The 22986-nt window shown below is 49.8% G+C and overlaps 1 protein-coding gene across 1 annotated transcript in view; it reads left to right on the top strand.

The window, feature by feature from the left end:
• Positions 1 to 22986, top strand: part of ATP7B (ATPase copper transporting beta) — a 53625-nt gene that overhangs the window by 12668 nt on the left and 17971 nt on the right. Inside the window, exons 2-9 of the mRNA XM_024755445.1 lie at positions 3285 to 4473; positions 10077 to 10334; positions 12083 to 12246; positions 13789 to 13950; positions 16323 to 16399; positions 17805 to 17979; positions 19026 to 19259; positions 19981 to 20072. Coding sequence (XP_024611213.1) covers positions 3285 to 4473; positions 10077 to 10334; positions 12083 to 12246; positions 13789 to 13950; positions 16323 to 16399; positions 17805 to 17979; positions 19026 to 19259; positions 19981 to 20072 — 2351 coding nt within the window. The remainder of the gene's footprint in view (positions 1 to 3284; positions 4474 to 10076; positions 10335 to 12082; positions 12247 to 13788; positions 13951 to 16322; positions 16400 to 17804; positions 17980 to 19025; positions 19260 to 19980; positions 20073 to 22986) is intronic.

Genomic DNA, 22986 nt, shown 5'->3' with positions numbered 1-22986 from the left:
ACTCCTCTACCCCAGCTGCCTGACCCCTTCAGCTGCCCAGTCCACAAACTCTGTGCCAGCTTCTTATATGTTCTTCCAAAGGTAACTCCATACATGCATAAACATCTGCGTGTGTCATATTCTTTTTCTCTCACAAACAGTGCTAGCATGCTGTGATAGACTTATTTTGGTGGTCCTCCCAGTGAACTCCACTTCCTTGTATGTAAGCACTTATGTAATTCTCTTCCTTATTGACTGAGCTTGGCCAGTGACTGGCTTTGGACAATGGTGGATTAGCAGGTGTGATGCAAGCAGAGGCTTGCTAAGTGCTTGCACACTGGGACTTGTTTTCTGTGAATGCTAACTACTGTGACACTCCCTCTCAGAACCCAGAAACCCCCAACAGTGAGGTACCCAGTCTAGCCATGTGCAGAGGCTACATGGAAGAGAGCCAAGGTCCCTGCCAACAGCAGCCACCATCAACCTGCCAGCCATGTGATGAATGAGCCACCTTCTTGCAAGTGGGACCTCCAGCCCCATTCAGCCACCCCAGAGATGAGCTTTACCTGCCAAACCCTGTCCAAGTTGAAAAACTGTGAGCTGTCATCATAAGCCACTAAGTTTGGTTTGTCTTGAGCAGCAGATAACCGAAATACTAGATGCACTATATATTCTTTTTTCTTGTAAAAGATTTATCTATTATTTATTTATTTAACTTATTTTTGGCCGTTTTGGGTCTTGGTTTCAGCACGCAGGATCTTCGTTGAGGCATGCGGGATCTGTCGTTGTGGTGCGTGGGCTTTTCTCTAGTTACGGCATGCAGGTTTTCTTTTCTCTAGTTTGCGGCTCACAGGCTCTAGTTGAGGCACACAACCTCAGTAGTTGTGGTGCATGGGCTTAGTGGCCCCGTGGCATGTGGGATCTTAGTTCCCTGACCAGGGATCGAACGCTAGTCCCCTGCATTGTAAAATGAATTCTTTACCACTGGACCACCAGGGAAGTTCCTAGATGTGCTGTATATTCTGTGCCTTGCTTTTTCACTGAACTATATATTAGATACCAGTCTATTTCACTGTTTATAGAGTTGCCTCGTTCTTTTTAAGAGCTAGATAGTATTCCATTGTACATTTGTGCAGTAATTTATCAGCCTCTACTGATGGACATTTATGTTGTTTTCAATCCGTTGTAGCATCTAATATCTTTGTTGCATGCTTCCTTTTGCATGCAAACAAATACATTTATTGCCTAAATTCTTAGAGAGTCACTGGGTCAAAGAATATGTGAATTTGTTATTTTAATAGATATTGCCAAGTTGCCCTCCCAAGAGGTAACATTCCCACTAACGCTGGGGAATGAGTCAGTGGGTGCCAACTTGAATGGTGAAGACCATGTCAACCTCACATGTGAGGTGGGAATGTTATATTTCTCCTTTAATGTTGCTTTTCATATATTGAGAAGCCATTTGCATTTCCTTTTTGATGAACTGCCTTCTTTTTTCTGTTGGAATGTTGGCCTTTTTCTTTTTCGAAGGAGCTCTTTATATATTAAAGGAATTAGCTCTTAATTTGCTTAAGGTGAAAGCAAGTCTTCTTTTTCTCTTGGTTTATCTTCTGCATTGGTTTGAAGAATTTGTTTTCTTCTTATTGTGGTTAGATATACCAAACTTTTATTTTATAGCTTCTGGATTTTCTTGCTTTTGTTTTGTCATATTTAGGCTTTCCCTACTCTGAGATTATAATAGATATTCTCCTGTGTCTTCATCTAGTACTTTTATTATTTCGCTTTTTACGTCTTCATCTTTGATCCGTCTGAATTGTCTTCTGATATATAGATTCCAAATTTATATTTTTCCAAATAGGTTTCCCAGGTGTCTACCCAGTCATCCGTTAATACTGTTATGCTATGTCATCCTTATCATATACATTTCTGTATTTACACCATAGATAATTTCAGTATGTTTTTGAATCCATCAGATTTTTGAGTTACTGTCTCATAAATTACTTAATTATCCCTTTTTCTCTATTTTAAAATATTTTTTAAAACTCCTTATAATTATTAATCCCAAACTAGCTTGTGATTTCCTCTGTGGATATACAAATGAATATTTATAGTCTCTTTTAAAAGTTATGTAAACTTCCATCTTGTGAAGCTGCTCAAAATCTGAAGTTGGAAAGATAAGCATTTTATGCACAGGGACAGAGAAGATCAATCCATGTAATCACGCTTCAGCTGAAGATGAGTAGGCTTGTGTAGGTGTCGAAGGACATGCTTTTTTATCCGTTGCCATATACAAAGGCCTGTGCCCAAATGCCTGAAGCAGGTAATAGCACTGGTATAAAAACCATATCTAGTTAAGAGAGTGGTGAGGCTGGGACCCTGCGAAAGGGAAGTTTTGTTAACAGAATGGCTGAGGCCACATCATGAGAAGACATCAGGAAACTACACTTGAGCTGTGATACGCTAAGAAAATGAATCCGTTTAATTTGGTGAAGCACGTGTCGTTTTTAGGTAATGTCTACAGCGGCCCTGAGCACCCGGCGGGGCAGGGACTCAGCCGAGGCAGAACAAGGCAAGTGCCTTGTTCAGCCCAACTTCCTGTTCTTCCAGCTTTCCCCCTCCCCCTCCTCTTGGTCCCCTTGGCACTGCTGTGCTCACTTCCGTGGCTCAAGGGGCGTCCTTCAAGACCTTTTTTCATAGGCACTGTGGTCTGGCCCCATGCGCTGGGAGGTCTGCATTTGGAACATGTGCCTTATGGCTATTAAGTCTAACCCCTGCTAAGAGAATGAGATGGACACCCCTAGAAAGAGATGCAGAATTAGGGTGTGGCCTATTCTGTGTATTTGCATTCCAGCAGGACGTCCAGAGTTTAAGCTGAAAGGACCAAGTCCAGTGGGGAGATTTCAGGTGTCAGCTGGAGTCGGGGAGGTCTCGTGGGACTTGTGCCCTTCTGCTGCGGGCTGCTGTGCTCTCTGCCTCTGTCATAGGCCTGCCATGCTTGTTCTGTGCGGGTCAGCCCCGTCGTGCTCTCCTTTCCCACAGAAACCTTCATGCCTTCTACCAAGGTGGGCAGTTGACTTCTGGGTTCAGAATCACAGAAAGTCAGAGCTAGAAGGAACCCCTCTGAACCCTTTCATATGATAAGTAATGTCTTTACAGATTTCCTCCCCTTTTTTAATGTGCTCATACTCTTGGGATGTTTGGACACCAGTGGTATTGTTTTCCATTTTCTCAGTGCCACACAAGCTGGGAGATTTTAGAAAATGTTTAGTTTTAAGGATAAAAAATGTTCTTTCTCTTCCTTTTAGATTCTGCCTAAGCTTTCCTGGCCTGCTCAAGCCTGGGAGCCAACGATGAAGCAGAGTTTTGCCTTTGACAACAATGGCTACGAGCACGGCCTGGATGGCGTGCACCCCTCTCAAACGGCCACCGGCACCATCAGCATCGTGGGCATGACCTGCCAGTCGTGTGTGAAGTCCATCGAGGGCAGGGTGTCTAGTCTGAAAGGCATCGTGAGCGTTAAGGTTTCCCTGGAGCAGGGCAGCGCCATGGTGAGTTACATGCCCTCGGTCCTGAGCCTGCCTCAGGTTTGCTGTCAGATTGAGGACATGGGCTTCCAGGCCACTGTGGCGGAGGGAAAGGCTGCCTCCCGGCCATCCAGGTTCTCGCCCGCCCTGGAGGCTGTGGTCAAGCTTCGGGTGGAGGGCATGACCTGCCAGTCCTGCGTCAGCTCCATAGAAGGCAAGATCGGGAAACTGCAGGGCGTCGTGAGGGTCCGCGTCTCGCTCAGCAACCAGGAGGCAGTCATCACTTACCAGCCTTACCTCATCCAACCCCAAGACCTCAGGGACCACGTGAATGACATGGGGTTTGAAGCCGTCATCAAGAACAAGGTGGCCCCTGTGAGCCTGGGACCTATTGACATCAGGCAGCTCCAGCGCATCCACCCAAAGGCCCCTCAGGCTTCCCTTAACCAGAATGGCAATAACTCAGAGACCTCGGGGAGCCAGGGGGTGACCCTGTATCTGAGAGTGGATGGAATGCACTGTAAGTCTTGTGTCCTGAACATTGAAGAAAATATTGGCCAGCAGCCAGGGGTTCAGAGTATCCAAGTGTCCCTGGAGAACAGGACTGCCCAAGTCCAGTACGACCCTTCCCGCATCTCCCCAGGGACCCTGCAGAGGGCCATTGAGGCTCTGCCACCTGGCAACTTTAAAGTCTCTCTACCCGACGGAGCGGAAGGGAGTGGGACAGACACCAGGAGCCCCCAGGCGCCCGGCGTGCGCTGTGCTGCAGTGCTGGCCATCGCTGGCATGACCTGCGAGTCCTGCGTCCAGTCCATCGAGGGCCTGGTTTCCCAGAGGGAGGGAGTGCAGCGTATCTCAGTGTCTTTGGCTGAAGGGACAGGAACGGTTCTCTACGATCCATCTCTAACTCACCCAGCAGAACTCCGAGCTGCGGTGGAGGACATGGGATTTGAGGCCTCCGTCCTGGCTGGTACGTGGTTGATGCTAAGTTCCTTGGATTTTTAGCTTCTTTTCTGAAGAGAACACTGATTCTGTGTTCTTTTTTTTTTTTTAATTATTATTTTTGGCTGTGTTGGGTCTTCGTTGCTGCTCATGGGCTTTCTCTAGTTGTGGCGAGCGGGGGCTACTCTTCGTTGCAGTGCACAGGCTCTGGGAGCATGGGCTTCAGTAGTTGCAGCACGTAGGCTCAGTAGTTGTGGCGAGCGGGCTTCACTAGTTGTGGTGCACGGGCTCTAGAGCGCAGGCTCAGTAGTTGTGGTGCACAGGCTTAGTTGCTCCGTGGCATGTGGGATCTTCCCGGACCAGAGCTAGAACCCGTGTCCCCTGTATTGGCAGGCAGATTCTTAACCACTGCGCCACCAGGGAAGCCCCTGTGTTCTTTTTAAAAAGAGTACTTTGGGAACACCTGGCCCTTCTCTCTCCAAAGGAAACATCATCATTTGCTCTGAGATTTCTCTGCTAAACAAAATAGAATAATAAAGACAACAGGACCCTGGTCTCACCACCTGGAGCCCATTCTGTTGAAAGTGGGAAAGAAGGGAAGGATATGATGATGGTTTCCCTTCCCACCCACCCCTGACCATGGCTGTGAGAAGAGGGGGTGTATGACAGCCTTCCCAAAGCGAGGTGCCCACATACCTTGATGCCACGTCACTAGACAGTTTCCAGGGTGGTGGCTGTCCCCAGGTCCCCTCCCATTGACCCGCCAACCACTCACTTGTCTGTTTTCCCCTCCGTTTCCTTCACTCGGGAGCCCAGCAAGTTGTCTTAGCGTCTTTCGTGTTTCTGCCCCTCACCAGGTCTGTGTGAGCTGTGGGCTGCTGAGCAGCGAGGTACCTTCCCCCACCCCCACCCCAAGAACTTATGTGGTAGTAGGAAGGGGGAGACCAGACGGGGCAGCAGGTGTGAGCCCTGTGAGGGGGAAGGGGGGCTTCTAGGGAGGGCTCCCTCTGGGGGTGGGGGTGGGAGTGAGCCAGTGAGCCATGGGAGGTGGCAGAAACACGGCCGGGCCCCCTGTCCTGCCCCTCATGGCTGACTCCCACTCACTCCCCCCCCGCCCTGAGGAGCCCTTCCTAGGCCCCTGCACCATCCACCCCCAAGGGGAGCGGGTGAGCCATGTGGAGTGACTGGGCCCCATTCTGGGCTTTGTCTTTGTACGAAGTTTCAGGAAGGAGATTTGTTTTGTTTTGTTTTTTTAAACAAAAATCAATAAGGAAACTAGAACAGTAAATCCTGTACTCAGAAGCTAAGACATGTAGTATGTAGTCGCCATCTGCTATATTTGTATAAGGTTTAAAGTCTTAAAACAGTGGAATCAGGTTATCAGCAGTAAAAAGAAATTTGCATTGAACTACATAATGCAGAATAATTGAACTTGACTACGTAAACCTGGAGAGAAAACAGGGATTTTTATTAGCCAGAATTATGTTTTTATTAGCCAGAATGAGAATTATGTTTAGCCCAAGAGGTATTTAGGGAACCAGATTTAGCAAATAAAAATACAGGACAGGCTCCCCTGGTTGGCGCAGTGGTTGAGAGTCCGCCTGCCGATGCAGGGGACGCGGGTTCGTGCCCTGGTCCGGGAAGATCCCACATGCCGTGGAGCAGCTAGGCCCATGAGCCATGGCCGCTGAGCCTGCGCGTCTGGAGCCTGTGCTCCGCAATGGGAGAGGCCACAACAGTGAGAGGCCCGCGTACTGCAAAAAAAAAAATACAGGATACCTAGTTAAGTTTGAATTTCAGATAAACAGTGAGTAACGTTTTAATATTAGTATGTCCTGTGCAGTATTTGAGACATACTAAAATATTACTGTTTATCTGAAATTCAATTTTACCTGGATGTCCTGTATTTTACCTGGCAGTCTTAATTTAGGATAAACCATAAGTGTGCTGGTGACTGTCTTTTATAGCCACTTGAATACGAAAAAGGCATTACTTGTATTTGGTCGGTCATTCTGGATTGACCAGGGGCTCCTTGAGGACTGTCTTCAAACCATGTGATTTGTTTCTCCTTTGACTCCGCAGCACCCAGCACACAGTAGGTGTTTGTGAAGGAAACGAAGGAGAAAGGAAATAATGGGCTGGGACAGGCAGGGTCTCAGGTCAGCTGATGGAGGGAACTCTTGAGAGAGATCCCAGAGCTGAAAAACCAAACAGGAACTGGGAGGGAAAACAGGAAATTAAAAAACAGGAAAACCACCCACAGATGGGAGGGTCTGAGGGAAGGCAGGTGTTTAGTTTACACGAGCCCAGGGGCTGAGCTTGCCTGGTGGGAACTGGCCAAGGGCAAGGCTATGGCAGGAGCCGGGGCCCCGGTGGAGGGATGGCAAACACTTGGGTCCTCCTCCTTTCTGTCCTGTTGTTTCCTGTTTGTTACCTCCATGTGCCAAATTTAATCAGAAACCAGTTGACAAGGGAGCCTGGGAAAAGTGGTTTGCAGGGGTCAGCCCCTTGGTAGTGAAGCAGGGGGAAGGAGGGAGGGAAAGGATCTGAGAGCATACGGGCAAGAGACAGGCATTGAATTTCCGTCCCTTACTTGACAGCTAAAGTACATTTAGACCTGGTTGTAGAAGGCAGCTGTTACTTGTTCACTTATTTGCATGGTAAGTAGTTTTTGAATGGATGGATGGATGGGATACATGAATACAAAGTGAGGAAAATTCACCTGTTACGTATAGCATGTTCCTCTCACCCTCATAAGTGAGTGATGTCACTTTCAGGGCACGGTTCCCTCACCCCTGCACGTGCTGGGGGTCTTCTGGGGCCCGGGTCCTGTGCCAGCTGCCGTGAAGTGCTCAGTGGCAGTCCAGCACCCGCCCACAGCAGTTCACACTCTCCCAGGGAAGCAGGTGACAGAGGCCCCTTGTATCATCCAAGGCAGGTTAGAATAAATGTTGTAGCAAGGAAGGTGTAGGTCAGATGCTTTTGGGATTCAGAAGAGGAGAGAATCCAATACCCGCTTGTGGGGCTCCTAAGGACATGATGTAGGGGTGACCATGGAGTTGGGCGTGGATAGGATTTAAGAATAGGTAGGATCTGAACAGGCAGGAAAGGGCAGGACTGCGCGCCAGGCGGAGGAGACAGGCCAGCACCCTGGCGCAGGCTACCGTCCTCTGCTCCTGGATCCTGGAAGGGGGTCCAAACTGGTCTCCCTGCTTCCTGCCTTCCAGCCCGGTCCCCAACCAGCTTTCACAGCGATCCTGTCGCGCTGCTGACCCTCCTGGCCCATCCCGTCTTGTATTGTGAGTGGAAGAGTCCTCATGGTGGTCCCTAAGCCGCTCCCTCACCCACCACCTTTCTAGCCCTGACTCAGTTCCTCTTACCAGGCTTGTTCTCACCTCAGGGTTTGTACTTGCTGTCCCCTGTGTCTGGAATGCTCTCCCTGCAAATGCACACAGTGTTCTTCATTTCATAGCTGCTCATCCGGACTTTTCCCAGAGCCTATATCATTTTTATATAGAAATATATAGGTTTGTATCATACATAGTTTTGTAATCTCTTTTTCGCCCTGTGACTTATCATAAACATAACTTACGGGTCCATCCGTGTGTCTGCAGTACCGTGTTCAGCGGCCGCATGGCATCCCAGCATATGGGTGTACCATAACTTCGTTTCCTCTTTATTTTTCCCATCTATTTTGTGTGGATGTCGTTGTAAATAATACTGATAGGATTGTTGTGACTGTAAATACAATTGTCCGTGAAGACAGTCTTCAAACTATGTGATTTGTTTCTCCTTTGTGCACGTACTTAATTATTTCCTTGTGATAAATATCTGAAAGCATAATTGCTGGGTCACAGGGTATCAGCATTATTTCATTCCATCACAAATATTTATTGTGCCCCTACTAAGTGCCAAGCAATTAGAGGCACCGTTTTTGATAATACTGTCAAATAGATTTCCAGAAAGTCAAATCAATTTATATGCCCACCCGTAGTGTTGGCATAGGTGGATAAAGGACCCAGTAGCGTAGGCTTATTTGGGTTTTTGTTAATTTATTTAAACTTTTTTTTTAGCAATCTCCAGAAGCCCAGAATTTAGTTGAGTTCAACCTCAGTGTTGGAGGTCTAACGAATACTACTGAAATTGTTGACAACAATATTTGGGTAGAAAGGCAAGTGAATCCAGGAGGTGGTGATGGACTGGAAAAAGAGGGAGGAGCTGGACAGGTGCAGGAGGGTTTGGTGGGGGTGGGAGCTAGAATGTTAAGAGCTGACATCCAAGGGGTGGAGTCATTTTGAAGAAGGACAAAGTCCAGGAGAGCAGAGCTGTGCTGGGTGAGGTGATGGTCTCTGCATCCAGAAGGTGGAGGGCTGTAAGGCCAGAGCACTGGAGGGTCTTCGTCCATCGACTGCACTCTTAAAGTGAGTGGAAGTAGTTTCAGCACTTTCCAGAAAATGAGCTTCTATGTTTTGCAGCTGTGGACTTTGAAGTAAGGAGAGTTCATCATCAAATGATGTCATTTTTTCCTACATACTCTTCAAGGTATTTTGTGTCATCACAAAACTGACTTTTTGGAGTGATGAAATTTTCTGTATCTTGATCTGGTCGATGGTTAGTTACAGTGGTCTATATATGCGTGGTGGGTGGAGTAATGGCCCCCAAAGATGTCTGCTCCCTGACCCCTGGTACTCGGTGGGGAAAGGAGAACTTTCATCATTGGAGCCGGACTACTGGAAGTCCAAATGGAAAGAAATTACCCTTGGCTATCAGCTCAGACCTACACGGAAGTTAACTTGAAGTATATCAGTGGCCTGAATGTGGAGGTTCATTTAAAATAACAGAGGTGCCAGGAGAACATGTCATGGATATTTTCAGCGTGGCGGTAGACACATCTATTAATAGAGCACAGGATGCACTCACCATTGAAGTTGGTTTAGTTGACTCTAAGTTGGGCTTCATTAACGTCAAGGACTTCTTTTATCAAAAGAAATACCGTTAGATGAGGGTGAGAAAGCAAACCACAGACTGGGAGCCAGTGTTTGCAGTGAGTACAGCTGACAAAGGGTTCCTGGCCAAAATGTATGTAGGACCTAGACAAAGGACGAGAAAAGGGCCAGCGACTCAATAGAGGTGTTTTGGGGCATTTTGATTCTCATGGGGAGGGAGAGGACCTCTGTTAACCAGGATGTGGCCAGGTGTAGAAGCTCAATTCCCTGCTTCATACCTGAGGGGTTTGGGGCAAAGCATTTAATTTCTTGTAACTCTTTTCTTCACTTGTAAAATGGGGATGGTAGTAGTACTTGCCACAGGGCTATGTTAACAGTTAAAGGAGGCCAGACGTGTGCTTAGCAGGGTGCCTGGTGCGTTCTTACCACTGCTTTACCATCATTGTCTCGTTAGAGCATTCGTCTACCCAGAACATTCCGTCCTTGCAGTATCGGCGTGTTTTCCTATGTATGGAATCGAGTGCCTCCGTCTGGTTGTGGAGAGGGAGAGACAGTGATGGAAACACCAACCCCCCTTTATCTTCTCCAGGAACTTTCATCTGAACATTGTCAAGCTTGAGCCTCCTGTTCCGGAAAAAAATTATCCATTCTTCTAATTTGAATGATTTGTGACATTCTATCCTAGAAAACTGTTCCAGCACCCACGCTGGGAACCACAGTGCTGGGAGTGCCACGGGGCACACGGCGGCTGGTGCACCTGTGTCCGTGCAGAACGGGACTCCCCAGCCTGGGGGTCTCCCTACAAACCACAACCCCGGCCTCGTGTCCAAGTCCCCTCGGGCCTCCGAAACCGTGGCCTCGCAGAAGTGCTTTCTACAGGTCAGAGGCATGACCTGCGCGTCCTGTGTGTCCAACATAGAGAGGAACCTGCAGAAAGAAGCTGGTAAGAGGTCTCCACTGCGCCGAGCTGGGATGCTGCTGTGGATGGTAGCGTGTAGACTGCTGGAGGCCACGGTCAGCAACGTGGTGCGGTGTGCCCTTGGCACACGATGGCCTTGGGCGTCTCCACTGACTGCATTTATCGGGAGCCCTGATCATCTGGCAGCGGCTCATTGTGTGATAGGACAGATGTTTGTCTAATGTTCTGGGGCAGTTGGCGCTCTGCTCTTTAAGAAGTACTTAGTTTGAGATAAAATGGATTGCTGAGTAAGTTAGTCATGGGGAATCCAGTTTAAAGGTCAAGGTACTGTCATGGGTGGCCTCCCCAACTAGCTTGTCCTGGTAGTAGTCTGTGGTTTTCCCTTCCAAAGCCTCTTACGGTCAAACACATAAATAGCCTTCATTCTGTCCTGTTGTCATTGTAAATCATAGCGTGTTGCGGAAATGCCGAAGTTTTGTCCTCTAAACGACATTGCCAATCTGTTTTGTTTTTTTTTTTTCCCCGGTACCCGGGCCTCTCACTGTTGTGGCCTCTCCCGTTGTGGAGCACAGGCTCCGGACGCGCAGGTTCAATGGCCATGGCTCACGGGCCCAGCCGCTCCGAGGCATGTGGGATCCTCCCAGACCGGGGCACGAACCCGTGTCCCCTGCATCGGCAGGCGGACTCCCAACCACTGCGCCACCAGGGAAGCCCACCAATCTGGTTTCTTAAAGCTGAGAGCGCAGCGAAAATCCTGTCCCAATTTTTTGTTTGGAAAATATCTTAACCGTGACTCTGCTGGCCTCCGGGGTCACCTTCTCTCTTCCTGTGGCTCTGTACGTGGGTCTTTCTGCTCCGGCTCAAGGATAACATGTTTCCCGCCTCCTGCTCATCAAGCCTGCAGCTTCCTGGAGCTCTAGAAGGTGGCTCTCAAACCAAGGTGTCCTAGGAAGTCCTCTGTCGCCTGTGGGCTGGCGGCTCAAAAGCTAACCTGTGTCTCACAGGGCCCATGATTCTCTTCCCGACTTGAATCCCTCATATTTATCCTTTATGACATTCTTTCTAAAGCACATCATTCCTTTCATTTATGTGAATGAACCTTTCTTTCCCCCTTAAACTAAACAACAGTGGTAGCAAGATAGTCAGCAGGATTTTTTTCATTCCTGAAAGTGATTAAAAACTGAAGAAGAGTATGGAAAACCACTTTTGAAAGTGATTTTTTTCTCCTGTGTCTGGAAGTGGAGAAAAAAGTACACCCGTTACGTGACAGCAGTTGCCTGCTGCAGACACTGTCCCTTGCTTTGAGGTGTGTGCCCGCACCTGTGTCCCCCAGAGCCTGCCTCAGAGCGGCGCCCGCCGGGCCAGCAGCATGGGCCGTGCCTGGGAGAGGGGCAGGCCTGCAGAACCTCACACCCTCCCCAGACCCACTGAATCAGCGTCTTTGCTTTAACCAGGGCCTAAGGTGAGTCATATGCCCAATAAAGTGTGAGAATCACCTGGGGAGCTTTAAAAAGGGGAAAAAAGATGCCTGGTATCCACCCTGAGAGATTTTGATTTAATTGGTCTGGGTTAAGAGTTAATCACCAGTCAGGTGATTGTTAAAAGCCCTCCCCCCTGCCCCCCACCCCAGGTGATCCTAATGCACAGCCAAGTGTGAGAACCACTGTTCTAGAAGCTTCTGGGGCAGAGGTTTTTCTTTGTTAGCTTATGTTGAACACATCATCCCCCGAGGCCTTGCCTGGAGTGTTCCAGCTGTGCCCTGCTGGTTTCAGGGATTCTCTCTGTGCTGGTTGCGTTGATGGCTGGAAAGGCAGAGGTGAAGTATAACCCGGAAGTTATCCAGCCCCTGGAGATAGCGCAGCTCATCCAGGACCTGGGCTTCAAGGCAGAGGTGATGGAGGACTGCGCGGGCTCAGACGGCGACCTCGAGCTGATTGTAAGCGCAGCAGCTGGGCTGGAGCGGGGGCCAGGGGGTGCAGGCCTGAGACAGCCCACGGAGGCCTTCTGACGGCAACCGGGGTTGTGGTCAGAATGTTCCCCCTTCTTGCATGTATCCTGTTCGTTGCTATTGGGTTTTCCTTTGAAGCCAGTGACAAGGACCTGCTCGTTTTGTGAAGGAATGTCCACTATGTCAGAAAGTCCCAGGCGCGCGTCCCACCAGGTCCCGCCAGGCGCGTCAGGGTATCGGGAGGAGGAGGCAATGGCGTTGGAGGAAGAGGAATTGGAGACGGCAGCTGCCCTGAGCTTGTGGCTCGAGGGAGTCGAACAGGAACACGTCCCGTGAGGCCGAGAGGAAGCTGGAATGCCAGAGGCGTCTCGAGGCCCCAGGACAGGATGGGAGTGAGCGAGGCAGTCGGGGCCACCTTGTAGGCACAGGTGTGTCTACAAGGTACCTGGTGACCAGAGTGTCCCCAGGCGCTCAGTCCGGGGTGAACGCCGGGGGTGGTGCTGTTTCCAGGGCTGCTGGGGAGCGGAGGGACGAGGCGCTGGTATTGTTTCCTGTCTGCCCACTGCTGCCAGCGGCGCTAGTCAACAAATCATCGAGGACAGAAGATAGCTCTAGTATTTCGAATATGCTGTGTTCACAAACACTTCTGCGCAAAGCTCTTTTTGTGCAAATAAAGGGAGACTTAGAAGGAATCCACAAGGAATTGAATAACGCTGTTTACCGAAGTGAAAACTTCCTTGCTATGTTTAGTCAGTGCCATTAGCGGTAGGTAAGTAAATGTTTGAAGAAAAAGTACTGCGGACACACGTGGCACTTTGAGCTCCTGAGAAGTGGAGTTCTTTGCAGAGCAAATCCTTTGCTCTGGCTGGGCCTCGGTGTGTGCAGAGGGGCACAGTGTAGTACTCGCTGGGTTAGACCTCCAGGGCCCGAGGTGCGCATCTCTGCTCACACTGCGGTGTGGAAATCTAGAGCAAGACAATCAGTGGGGAAGGTGAAAACATCTTTTTGAACAATGTTTTTTTTCCTTATTACAGTGTCCTATAGTTGTATTGTCGTCACACGCTCAGGCATTTCATGTCTGTATTTAATTTGTATTCTGGGAAGTGCTGGCCACTGATACTCAGAAGAGTGAGTTGCCCGGCTTGCCTAATGCATAGTACAGGGGTGGCTGGCTCACTCGGAACTGCTTTCTCAGTGCACACAGCACGGGGTGGCAGAAATGCGTAACCAGCACAGGGCGTAGAGTGCTGTGAAAGCCCGTTGTTAGCAGAGCTGCGAGTGGGGCCTCGGTCCTTGCCATCTGCTTAGTGATTGGTCTCCTGTACGTGCGTTGAGGAAGAACCACTGTTTATATCCCCGAGGCTCCTGCGGGAATGTCCGGGGTGAAAATCTTGCACCCGGTGGTTGTGAGTCCAGCATCTTGGGAAGGAGGACAGACTGGTGGCTGCCTGTTAACCCAACTCCCTGTGTGCCTTTGGTGGGATCCTCTGGATCCTGGGTCAGTGGGATCTTTGTCATCCTTTGCCGCAGATCACGGGGATGACCTGCACTTCCTGTGTTCACAACATAGAGTCCAAACTCACAAGGACAAACGGCATCACCTACGCCTCTGTGGCTCTTGCCACCAGCAAAGCCCACGTGAAGTTTGATCCTGAAATTATCGGTCCGCGGGATATTGTCAAAATTATCGAGGTAAATCATTTATCAAAAGAATGTTGTACCCACCTTTTAAAACACAGTGATTTATAATCATCATAGAAAAATGAGCAAAATATAGCTAAGCGGAAAAAAAAAAATCACCTAATCTAAAATCCTTCAAGATTTCCCATGGAAATAAGGTGACTCAACTTGTGAGCGTTTAGTAAATATCAGATAATTTGAGGGGGGAATCGGTGAATGGGTAAGAAAAAGATGGGGAGAAAAGGACATTATTATTGTTTTAATTTCAGGTATTCCCTGAGAAACAGCAGTATTGCCAAGATTCCTGGCACATGGTATTAAATTGCCTAATTGTGGGAATTCCCTGGCTGTCCAGTGTTTCACTGCCAGCGGCCTGGGTTCGATCCCTGGTTGGGGAATTAAGATCCCACAAGCCATGCGGTGTGACCCCCCCAAAAAAAAATTGCCTAATTGTAAGTTTTTTAAGTAATATTTACATCTGTGTCACGTATCTACAGACCAAAGGGATGTTGGTGTTGGGAAGAATTACACTGCGTTTGACCACTATACTAGGCCTCCTTTACAGGTGGAGAGCTTAGTCATTTCTCCTTTGGAAAATCAATCACAGTAGTTTTCTGTACTCCCACCCTCATCGTTCCCTCACTTTGTCCACAGACATTCTGTGTCCTCTCTCAGGTCTGTATCATACCACACCAGGAGAGGATGAGCATTAGTGGGGATCTGAATGGGTCAAGATGGTCAAAACCAAGCAAGATGAACTCATAACAACGAATGGTGAAGTTGAGCAGAAACTACTGCTTATGAAATTCAACATCTCATAGCAGGCTTCAAGTTGTTCTAAATTTTCGTGTGTGTGTGTGTGAAGAGAGATGCTGTCTGTTGTCTGGCCATGCAGAGCCCTTTGAGGTGCAAATGCTGCTACTGTTTTTGATACGGTGCCTCAATCTTAGAGGCAGACAACGCAGCTTCTGTATCAGATGAGAGAGCCCCCAGAGAGGTTAGGAGACTTTGATCCCTGGTACCCAGCTAAAGGTTGCAGAGCTGGTGTTCCAACCCAGATCTCCTAGTTCCAAGCTCAGTGGGCATCCAGTTTCTGCCACCCCACGGGTCTTACAGAACAGTAGTGATAAGGCATTAATGAGGGAGAGAAGTCAACTGAGGCACTAATCCTTGCTGGCCTCCACCCAACTGCCCAGCCCACTGCAGTCCCCTGCTAGTTCTTACTTGAGGTATATTGCCAATGTCTGGCCCCCATTCCTGCATCTCTGGGGCATCTTTTCCTGATGTAATTGGGCCGGTATTAGTTGTAAAGGATTTGTCGTTAGATGGCCTTACATGCTCTTTCTTCCAACATAACTCATAATTTTTGTGTAAAATCCGAACATCAGAGTCCCAGGGCCCCTCTTTACATCGTGCTGACTGACAGGACATTTCCTGACAACCTTTCCTGGATAATTTTATACAGGGAATGAGAGATTTAGCGACCAGATCAAATAAGATAGAGAGGGTGGAGGAGCAAAACGGTGAAAGAATTGCTTGAGATAATCCCTGAGAAAACCAGATACTGCCGGAGCCAAGGTCTGCTCGTTGGGAGAGGCCTGGGCTGGAGCCGGGGTGGGGGGGCCTGCAGCTGGATTCAGAGCTTCCGATGATGCTGTAGCTTTGGACGAGAGTTTAATCCCTGACCTTCAGTTTCCTCCTACAGAGAGCGATACTCCCGACCGCTTGATACTGGGGAGTCCATAACTCACAGATCCCGAGTTTATAACTCAACATCGATCAGCTCAGGGTGTGCTAAGTCACCTCCCGGCATCTGCTGCCTTTGCCCACAGAAGGAGCAGCAGTTGCCGTGGAACCTCCGACGGGATCTGTACAGTGACGTGGGGACAGAAGTCGTGAGCGGAAAAACAAATACAGTCCTCTGAGGCGGTTTTAGATTAACTTTTTCTTTCTTTCTTTTTTTTTTTTTTAAAAACTTGTTTTTTGTTGTTGTTTTTTTTTAATGTATTTATTTATTTATTTATGGCTGCGTTGGGTCCTCGTTTCCGCACATGGGCCTTCCCTAGTCGTGGCAAGTGGGGGCCACCCCTCATCACGGTGCGCGGGCCTCCCACCATCGCAGCCTCTGTTGTTGCGGAGCACAGGCTCCAGACGCACAGGCCTAGTAATTGTGGCTCACAGGCCCAGCCGCTCTGCGGCGTGTGGGATCCTCCCAGACCAGAGCTCGAACCCGCATCCCCCGCATTGGCGGGCAGACTCTGAACCACTGCGCCACCAGGGTAGCCCTAGATTAACTTTCTTATTTCCAAAGATGTAAAATGGTTTCTACCGATGCCTGTTTTAACCAAGTGCCTTCTTTCTTGTTTCCTCTTTCTAATAACAAGGAAATCGGCTTTCATGTCTCCCTGGCCCAGAGGAACCCCAGCGCTCATCACTTGGACCACAAGCTGGAAATAAAGCAGTAGGTAGAACACAGAAGATAAACTGTAGCTCTAAGGGCTGCCTCTCCCCTGGCCCGCCTCTACCTCATTCGGTGCTGATTGGTGTCCCTGCTACCTCCACCTTCCACGGCGCCTTCTGCTGAATTAGTCGCCTTCACCCTCGTAACGTTAATCCTCTAAAACAACACTGTTCCACGGTACCTTCTGCTGTGACAGAAACGCTCTGTATCTGCACTGCCCAGTATGAAATGCAGCCAGTGTGACTCAGGAAGTGAATTTTTAATTTCCCTTCATTTTAACTAATTTTAATTTAAATAGTTACCTATGGCTGGTCGCTAACAGATTGGACAGCACTTACGTTGGGAGGAAGGGAAGAGTGGGTTCTTTCTTTTATAGTATTTCAAGACTTTACTGGAGTGGGTCGAGATCTAGGATCCGAGGACAGGAATTACGGCCAAGTGGAAAGAAAATGGCTCGGGAAGCAGGAGACCTGAGCTCATTCACTGTTGCAGATGTTCACTCATTCATTCAACAAACACAAGCCCGCTGTTGTATGCAGGGCACTGTGCGGGGTGCTAGGGGTGAATAGGGTGTCACCCCTACCTTAGAGGGGCCCTTGGTTGGGCTGGGAAGAGTGGGTGAGCAATGATGCAGGTGGGTTCTGGGGAGTCTGGGAAGCTAACAAGCAGGGGACACACGATCTGAGCCTCAAAGAATGAGTGGAAGTTTGTTGGTCTGAGAGGAGTGGGGTAGGAAGCGAGGTCTTTTCGGGGCTTGCAGGCAGGGGCCTGGGAGTGTAAGACTCCGATCTCGCAGGCCCGTGGTCTTCAGATCAGCGTTGAGGCTATGCCTCCTACAGCTTCCAAGAGCACTCGGTTGGAATTTTGTGGATGGTGAGGCTGATGTGAGACCATGGCTGTCACCTGTGACCCCGATTTCAAACTTCACCAAGGCAGCTGCACTGTTCACACTGGCTCTATTTTAAGTAATAGTTTAAAAGTTGAGTGTATAAGTTTATACTAATGAAACGTTCCTTTTATCTGTTTTTTTCTTGGGAGTCTATAAACGATTGCGGTTTGAAAAAAGAGCGGGAGCAGCCGTAGGCTGAGGATGGTCCACCTCTTTGGGGCTGAGTTCTCAGTTTCTGGACCTCGGTCGCCTCACCTGTAGATTGCAGGTGCCACAGGCAGGCAGGGGCTGTGTCTAAACGTCTCTGGAGCATCCTTGCAGTGAAGTTTAGACCTTTGATGTTCCCCTCAGATGGCCGATGTAGGGAGAGAGCCTTGCTTTCACTTTAGCCCTTGCTGGTCTGTCCCAGACATGTGGCAGGGGCCAGTCTCAAACCAAGTCCTCGGGAGGGGACGGGGCCAGAAGCCAGGTGACCGGCGGTACCGGATATGTCGGTGTTGCTGTGTTTCTTTCCAGGTGGAAGAAGTCTTTCCTGTGCAGCCTGGTGTTTGGCATCCCTGTCATGGGTTTAATGATCTATATGTTGATACCCAGCCACGAGCCCCACGAGTCTATGCTCCTGGACCACAACATCATCCCGGGACTGTCCATCCTGAACCTCGTCTTCTTTATCTTGTGTACCTTTGTCCAGGTGCGTATCGGGGGGTGGGCACACCTGCCCAGCGTGCCTGTGTGTGGCCAGCAGGTGCTCTGTCCTCTTAGGCCAGCACAGCCCTTCAGAGCGCTCCAAGTGCAGCTTCGTTGCCGCTTTCCCACCACCCAGCCAGCTGCTGCTTTTTTCTGTCTTATGACCAGCTGGGGGGCGTCCTCTAACACGGGCAGTTCCACACATGACCAGACTCCCCCTGGAGCAGCAGCCCCCTGCGGCAAGGCTTGGTGATCCAGTGTGTCTTGTTTGCCTATTGTTCAGCTGAATTCGATGTTAGAAGCAGCAGCTGGACCACCCTGGGGCTCATGCTGCTCTCTTCCACGTCTTGGCTTGAATGACTGAAACGTGGTCCTGAGGAATCATAATTTAAAAGGGGCAGGCTTCGTGTTACTTCTGCCCTGGGGACCGCATTAAGTAGCTAGCTGTATTTCTAGTGGGAAGTGTGCCTTCCATTTATTTTGGAATAGAAAATGAAACTCCTGACTTAATATTAGAATTAATTAATATTAATTAGGATTATCTGGGGGCAAGTGTTTATAGGCTCAATTTGGTTTTTCCAGATCTTCATCTGCATAGAAAAAAACACATATTTACGTGCGTATGTACGTGTGTGTATATGTTCACATACTATAGACACAGGCTTTCTTTTTGGCCGAAATAGGATAATACTAGATACACTGATTTATAACTGGCTTTTTCACTTAACCACGTACACCAGCGGTTAGGGGCCTAGCACATTGTCTTCAGGGACCGCATAGCACTGTCCACAGTATGAACGCACCATGATTTCTTTCACCATCTTGAACGTTCTCCTACTGATGGACTTCTAGGTTGTCCAGTGCTCTGGGTCTTAAAGGTCTCCCTGGATCAGCCACTCCTGTGGTCAGAAGTCCTCTGAATCAGGAAGTACATTTCGTACACATCACTTACGGAGGAAAAAAGTCATGTCAGCGTCGAGGGGGAGCCCAGGGTATTTACAGTCCCGAGGGCCCTTGTCACAAAGGTCACTCTCCCTCACCACCTTTCAGTTCCTCGGGGGCTGGTACTTCTACGTGCAGGCCTACAAATCTCTGAGACACAGGGCGGCCAGCATGGACGTGCTCATCGTGCTGGCCACGAGCATCGCCTACGTCTACTCCCTCGTCATCCTGGTGGTGGCCATCGCCGAGAAGGCGGAGAGGAGCCCGGTGACCTTCTTTGACACGCCCCCCATGCTCTTCGTGTTCATTGCCCTGGGACGGTGGCTGGAACACGTGGCAAAGGTAACTGCAGCCTCAGGTTAAAGGAAGAACTGTTTCCTCAGTAACACAAACCTTAATTTATCTGAGCACCATGTTTAGAATTACTAATCATACACAATCTAGGGCAAGGCTTAAAGAAACATGAAACCTATGTATAATTAGGTGTTTTGACCACCAATCTCCAAACTGGTCTCTGCTTCTGAAATCCCAGCTAATCTGGTTAATTATTAAAACCTTTGTTCAGATGCATCGTGCAGTGGAAAGAACCCTGGATTTCGGGTCAGAGCTCGTACCGAACCTCTTGGTACATAACTGAGTGTGTAGCTTCCTAGTCTAGAAATCCACATTTCCACCATAGGGTCGTGCCATTTTTAGCACCCTGCATTGTTCCCAGATTTCAATGTATCCTAATATAAGAGAGTGGGACTCAGGTCCTAAAAGAAATTAAATTGAACCTAAAAGAAAACAGTCATTGGGCAGACTGGCATTGTTTCTTCAATATGAAATGTAATTCATAGAACTCAGTTGCACTATACACTCGGCGCGGGGATGGCACGGCTGCGTGTCGATGGGCAGTGAGTGACATCATCCCGGGAGAGCCCGCAGGCGTGCAGAGGGGCCGCGTTACGGAGGCAGCCTTTTCTTGCGGGGTTTTCTCTAACGCCAGCCTTGTGATTGATGGTCTGGGTTTGCACAGGCCAGCTTAGTATCGCTCTCATTCTACCTTCTGGTTATTTCTTAGAGCAAAACTTCAGAAGCCCTCGCCAAACTCATGTCTCTACAAGACACGGAAGCCACCGTCGTGACCCTTGGGGAGGACAACTTAATCATCAGGTGGGTTGTCTCTGTCACACATCCTTGATCGATTTAGATCAGCCCTGCGTGCTACACATCGCACACCTATCGTGTGAAGGACGTGACACTAGACCTGGTGAGGGCCGGCAAAGACGGTACATGTTAGGAAGATGCCCCATCTCAGTCCAGTTAAGTAAACAAAGCATTTATATACTAAAAGATAAGCAAGGGTTCAAGGGGGTGTATGTTTGCTAGATGATGAGTGAGAGATACAGGCAGTATTTCTGGAACTTAGGAGAGGAAGGCTCGTGGTGGTCAAGCAGAGCTTCACAGAACATGGAGTATGAGCTGGGTCTCGCCCACAGGATCTGGAGGATTTGGACAGGCTGAGAGATAGGGGTTCAACTTGCCAAAGAATAAAAATGGGAGAACTATTTTTCTTCTTTATCAGGTTGGCAGACGTTAAAAACAATAATGCTCACTGTCGTTATTGCTGGGACTTATATGGCATTTACTGTTTGCCAGATGCTATACTAACCTGTTTGCATTTAATCTATCCAAGAAAAAGCTTTATGAGGAAGGGACTTTTACTACCCTTATTGTACAGATGCAGAGACTGAGGTTCAGAGAGGCTATGCAACTGGCCCAGGGTCACACAGGTATTAAGTAGTGGAATTAGGACAGAACCTACGCTGCTGGTTGCAGAGCCCGTGTTCTTTACACTCTTAAAGCGTATTTAATAACGTGGGCATTTTTACCAATTAAGGCTTCTGTGTTTCTCCGGTCAGCCTCATTTTCCTCTTCTAGGCAATGATTATTTCTAGGCCTCCCTCGCATTCCTGAAATCTCTCTGGACCCACCACTTTCCCCTTTAGCCTGTGATCTCACTTCTGACTTGAGAATAGAAACTGTGATGGGAAACCCATCAGTTTCCTGTCACTCAGCCTGCAAAGCTGCCTTTCCCCACCGCACCGGTGGAAGAAGAGGCATCCCCCAGCCGGGGCCTCTGCTTAGAGCCATCATCTGTCGAATTCTTACTATCCCCAGTGTCCCCGTCTCTGCTGATTCTTACCATCCAGTATGACCTACTCCAAACTCTCCCACTACTGAAGCAACGCCCCTCCCGCTGGTCCATCACACTCTTGCTGGTTTCCTAGAGAGACAGGCCCCTGAGGCCAAGGCGGGTCCCTTCCTTCCCGAAGGCCCCTGGGCGAACCTCTGTTGAGCCCGTGGGCCAGTGAGTGAGACGTGAGGATTGCAAGTTTCCGAGGCTCAGGCTGACCAAGCACAGCAGCACCGGCTTTTGCCTGCACACTGGTTTTTAAGTAATAATCAGAATTATGGTAGTGACGGCTGAGATTGGAGAGTTTGCCGTGTGCCGCGTATGCTACCCAGCTCTGCGCGTAGATAATCGAATGTAACCCTGATGGCTTCCTCGTGAGGGGGCGCCTATCCTCGGGCGCCCAGCTCGGGAGGGAAGTACCTTGTCCAGAGTCCGTGGCAGGTGAGCAGCAGAGAGGGGGCTGGGCCCCTGGAGACACAGGCTCCTGCTAAGCCTCCGCTGCCCTGTCTCCTGGCCAGGAGGAGCCCGTGTGACAGTGCGGCTGGCTTGTGACCGCTTTGGTGGCTCTGCATGGTTGTGTACCTTGGCTGCCTTTTTCCTCATAAATTAATGACATGAGAGTGCCCGAGCTATGCAGGCGTTCAGATTGGGGATTGAGCCATGAACAGCTGCATTTACTTTCTGCCTTTCATTTCGAAGGGCCTGTGACGGCAGGACGCCAACCCCCCGGGCAGCTCCACCGATCTGAGTACAAGGAGATGAGGGTCTTTGCCAGAAGGCTCAGGCCGGCCGCGATGCGGAAGGAGGGCGGGGCCGCACCTGGCATCTCCCGGTTCTTTCCCACATTGTGTGCCTGGCTTCTGCTACCACGTGTGGTGGTATCACTTTTTAAGCTAGGAGCCAGAAGACCAGAGTTCTTTCTGGCTTTGCCTCAGACAGGCCACGTGCTTGGAGCTGGGTCCCCTCCTGTGTTTTGCAGTTCGTGTCCGTCAGACAGGTGGGAGTGGTCACTCCTACCCCACCTTTCTGACGGGGTGCTCGGGCCGTGGTCACACCTGCCCTGCCAGGGCCAGGGCCGCTCTCTCGCTTCCTGTAACGCGGCATGTGCTGTGCCAGGGGCCCCAGGCAGCCTCCTGCAGGGCCTGGGCCTCTGCCGGCGTGGACAGGTCTGCGGAGCCTCCTGCAGGCCACCGGGGCTTTGCGCCTCAGCTGGCTCCTTTCAGAGGGACTCAGCCCGTCCCTCCCTCTGTCCCTCTGCCAGAGGCACGTGTCCATCCTCTCCGCCCAGAGTCTTAGGTGACAGGAGCATCTGCGTAGATGATCAGTGGTAATTTCTTCCCTAGCTGCTACTTGCGTTTCCCTTTGTGCACTCTCTTCGCGCCCCTCATTCCTTAAATGTGGGTGATAGTCGGGGTTTCAGCGTTGGCCCTGTTGTCTTTGTGTCCCCCGACCTCGTGTCTTCATTCCCAAACCTACGTCAGATCTCAGTGGCTGTCCTCTGCAACCCCTTCCCTTCCCTCGTCCACACAGCTGGTCTCCGTCCTCTTGATTCCGGCTCCACAAGCTCTGGTGGCCCCGGCCGCTGCCCCTCCCACCGCTGCCATGCTTGTTCAGGCCACCGGGCTCTCTCCCCTAAAGCCCCGCAACAGCCCCTCCCTGGCCTCCTGCTCCAGCCTTGTCTCCTTCCCGATGTTTTCCACATGCAGACTATCCAGCTCTTGGAGGCACAGATCTGATACTCTGTAGCTGCAAGTCCTTCAGAGGTTTAGGATAAAGTCCGCATCCCTAGACGCGCACGTGAGACTTGGCATCTGCGCCTGTGCCTCCTGGGCTCAGCCGCTCGTCCTGACGTCCCTCCATCTCCTCCCAGCCACCCCACTGGCGGGGCCC

The sequence above is a fragment of the Neophocaena asiaeorientalis genome, unplaced genomic scaffold (assembly GCF_003031525.2).
Source record: "Neophocaena asiaeorientalis asiaeorientalis breed wild unplaced genomic scaffold, Neophocaena_asiaeorientalis_V1.1 scaffold59, whole genome shotgun sequence".
Lineage (NCBI taxonomy): Eukaryota > Metazoa > Chordata > Mammalia > Artiodactyla > Phocoenidae > Neophocaena > Neophocaena asiaeorientalis.
Note: the sequence above shows the minus strand (reverse complement) of the source record. Positions and strands in the feature narration are given on the sequence as shown.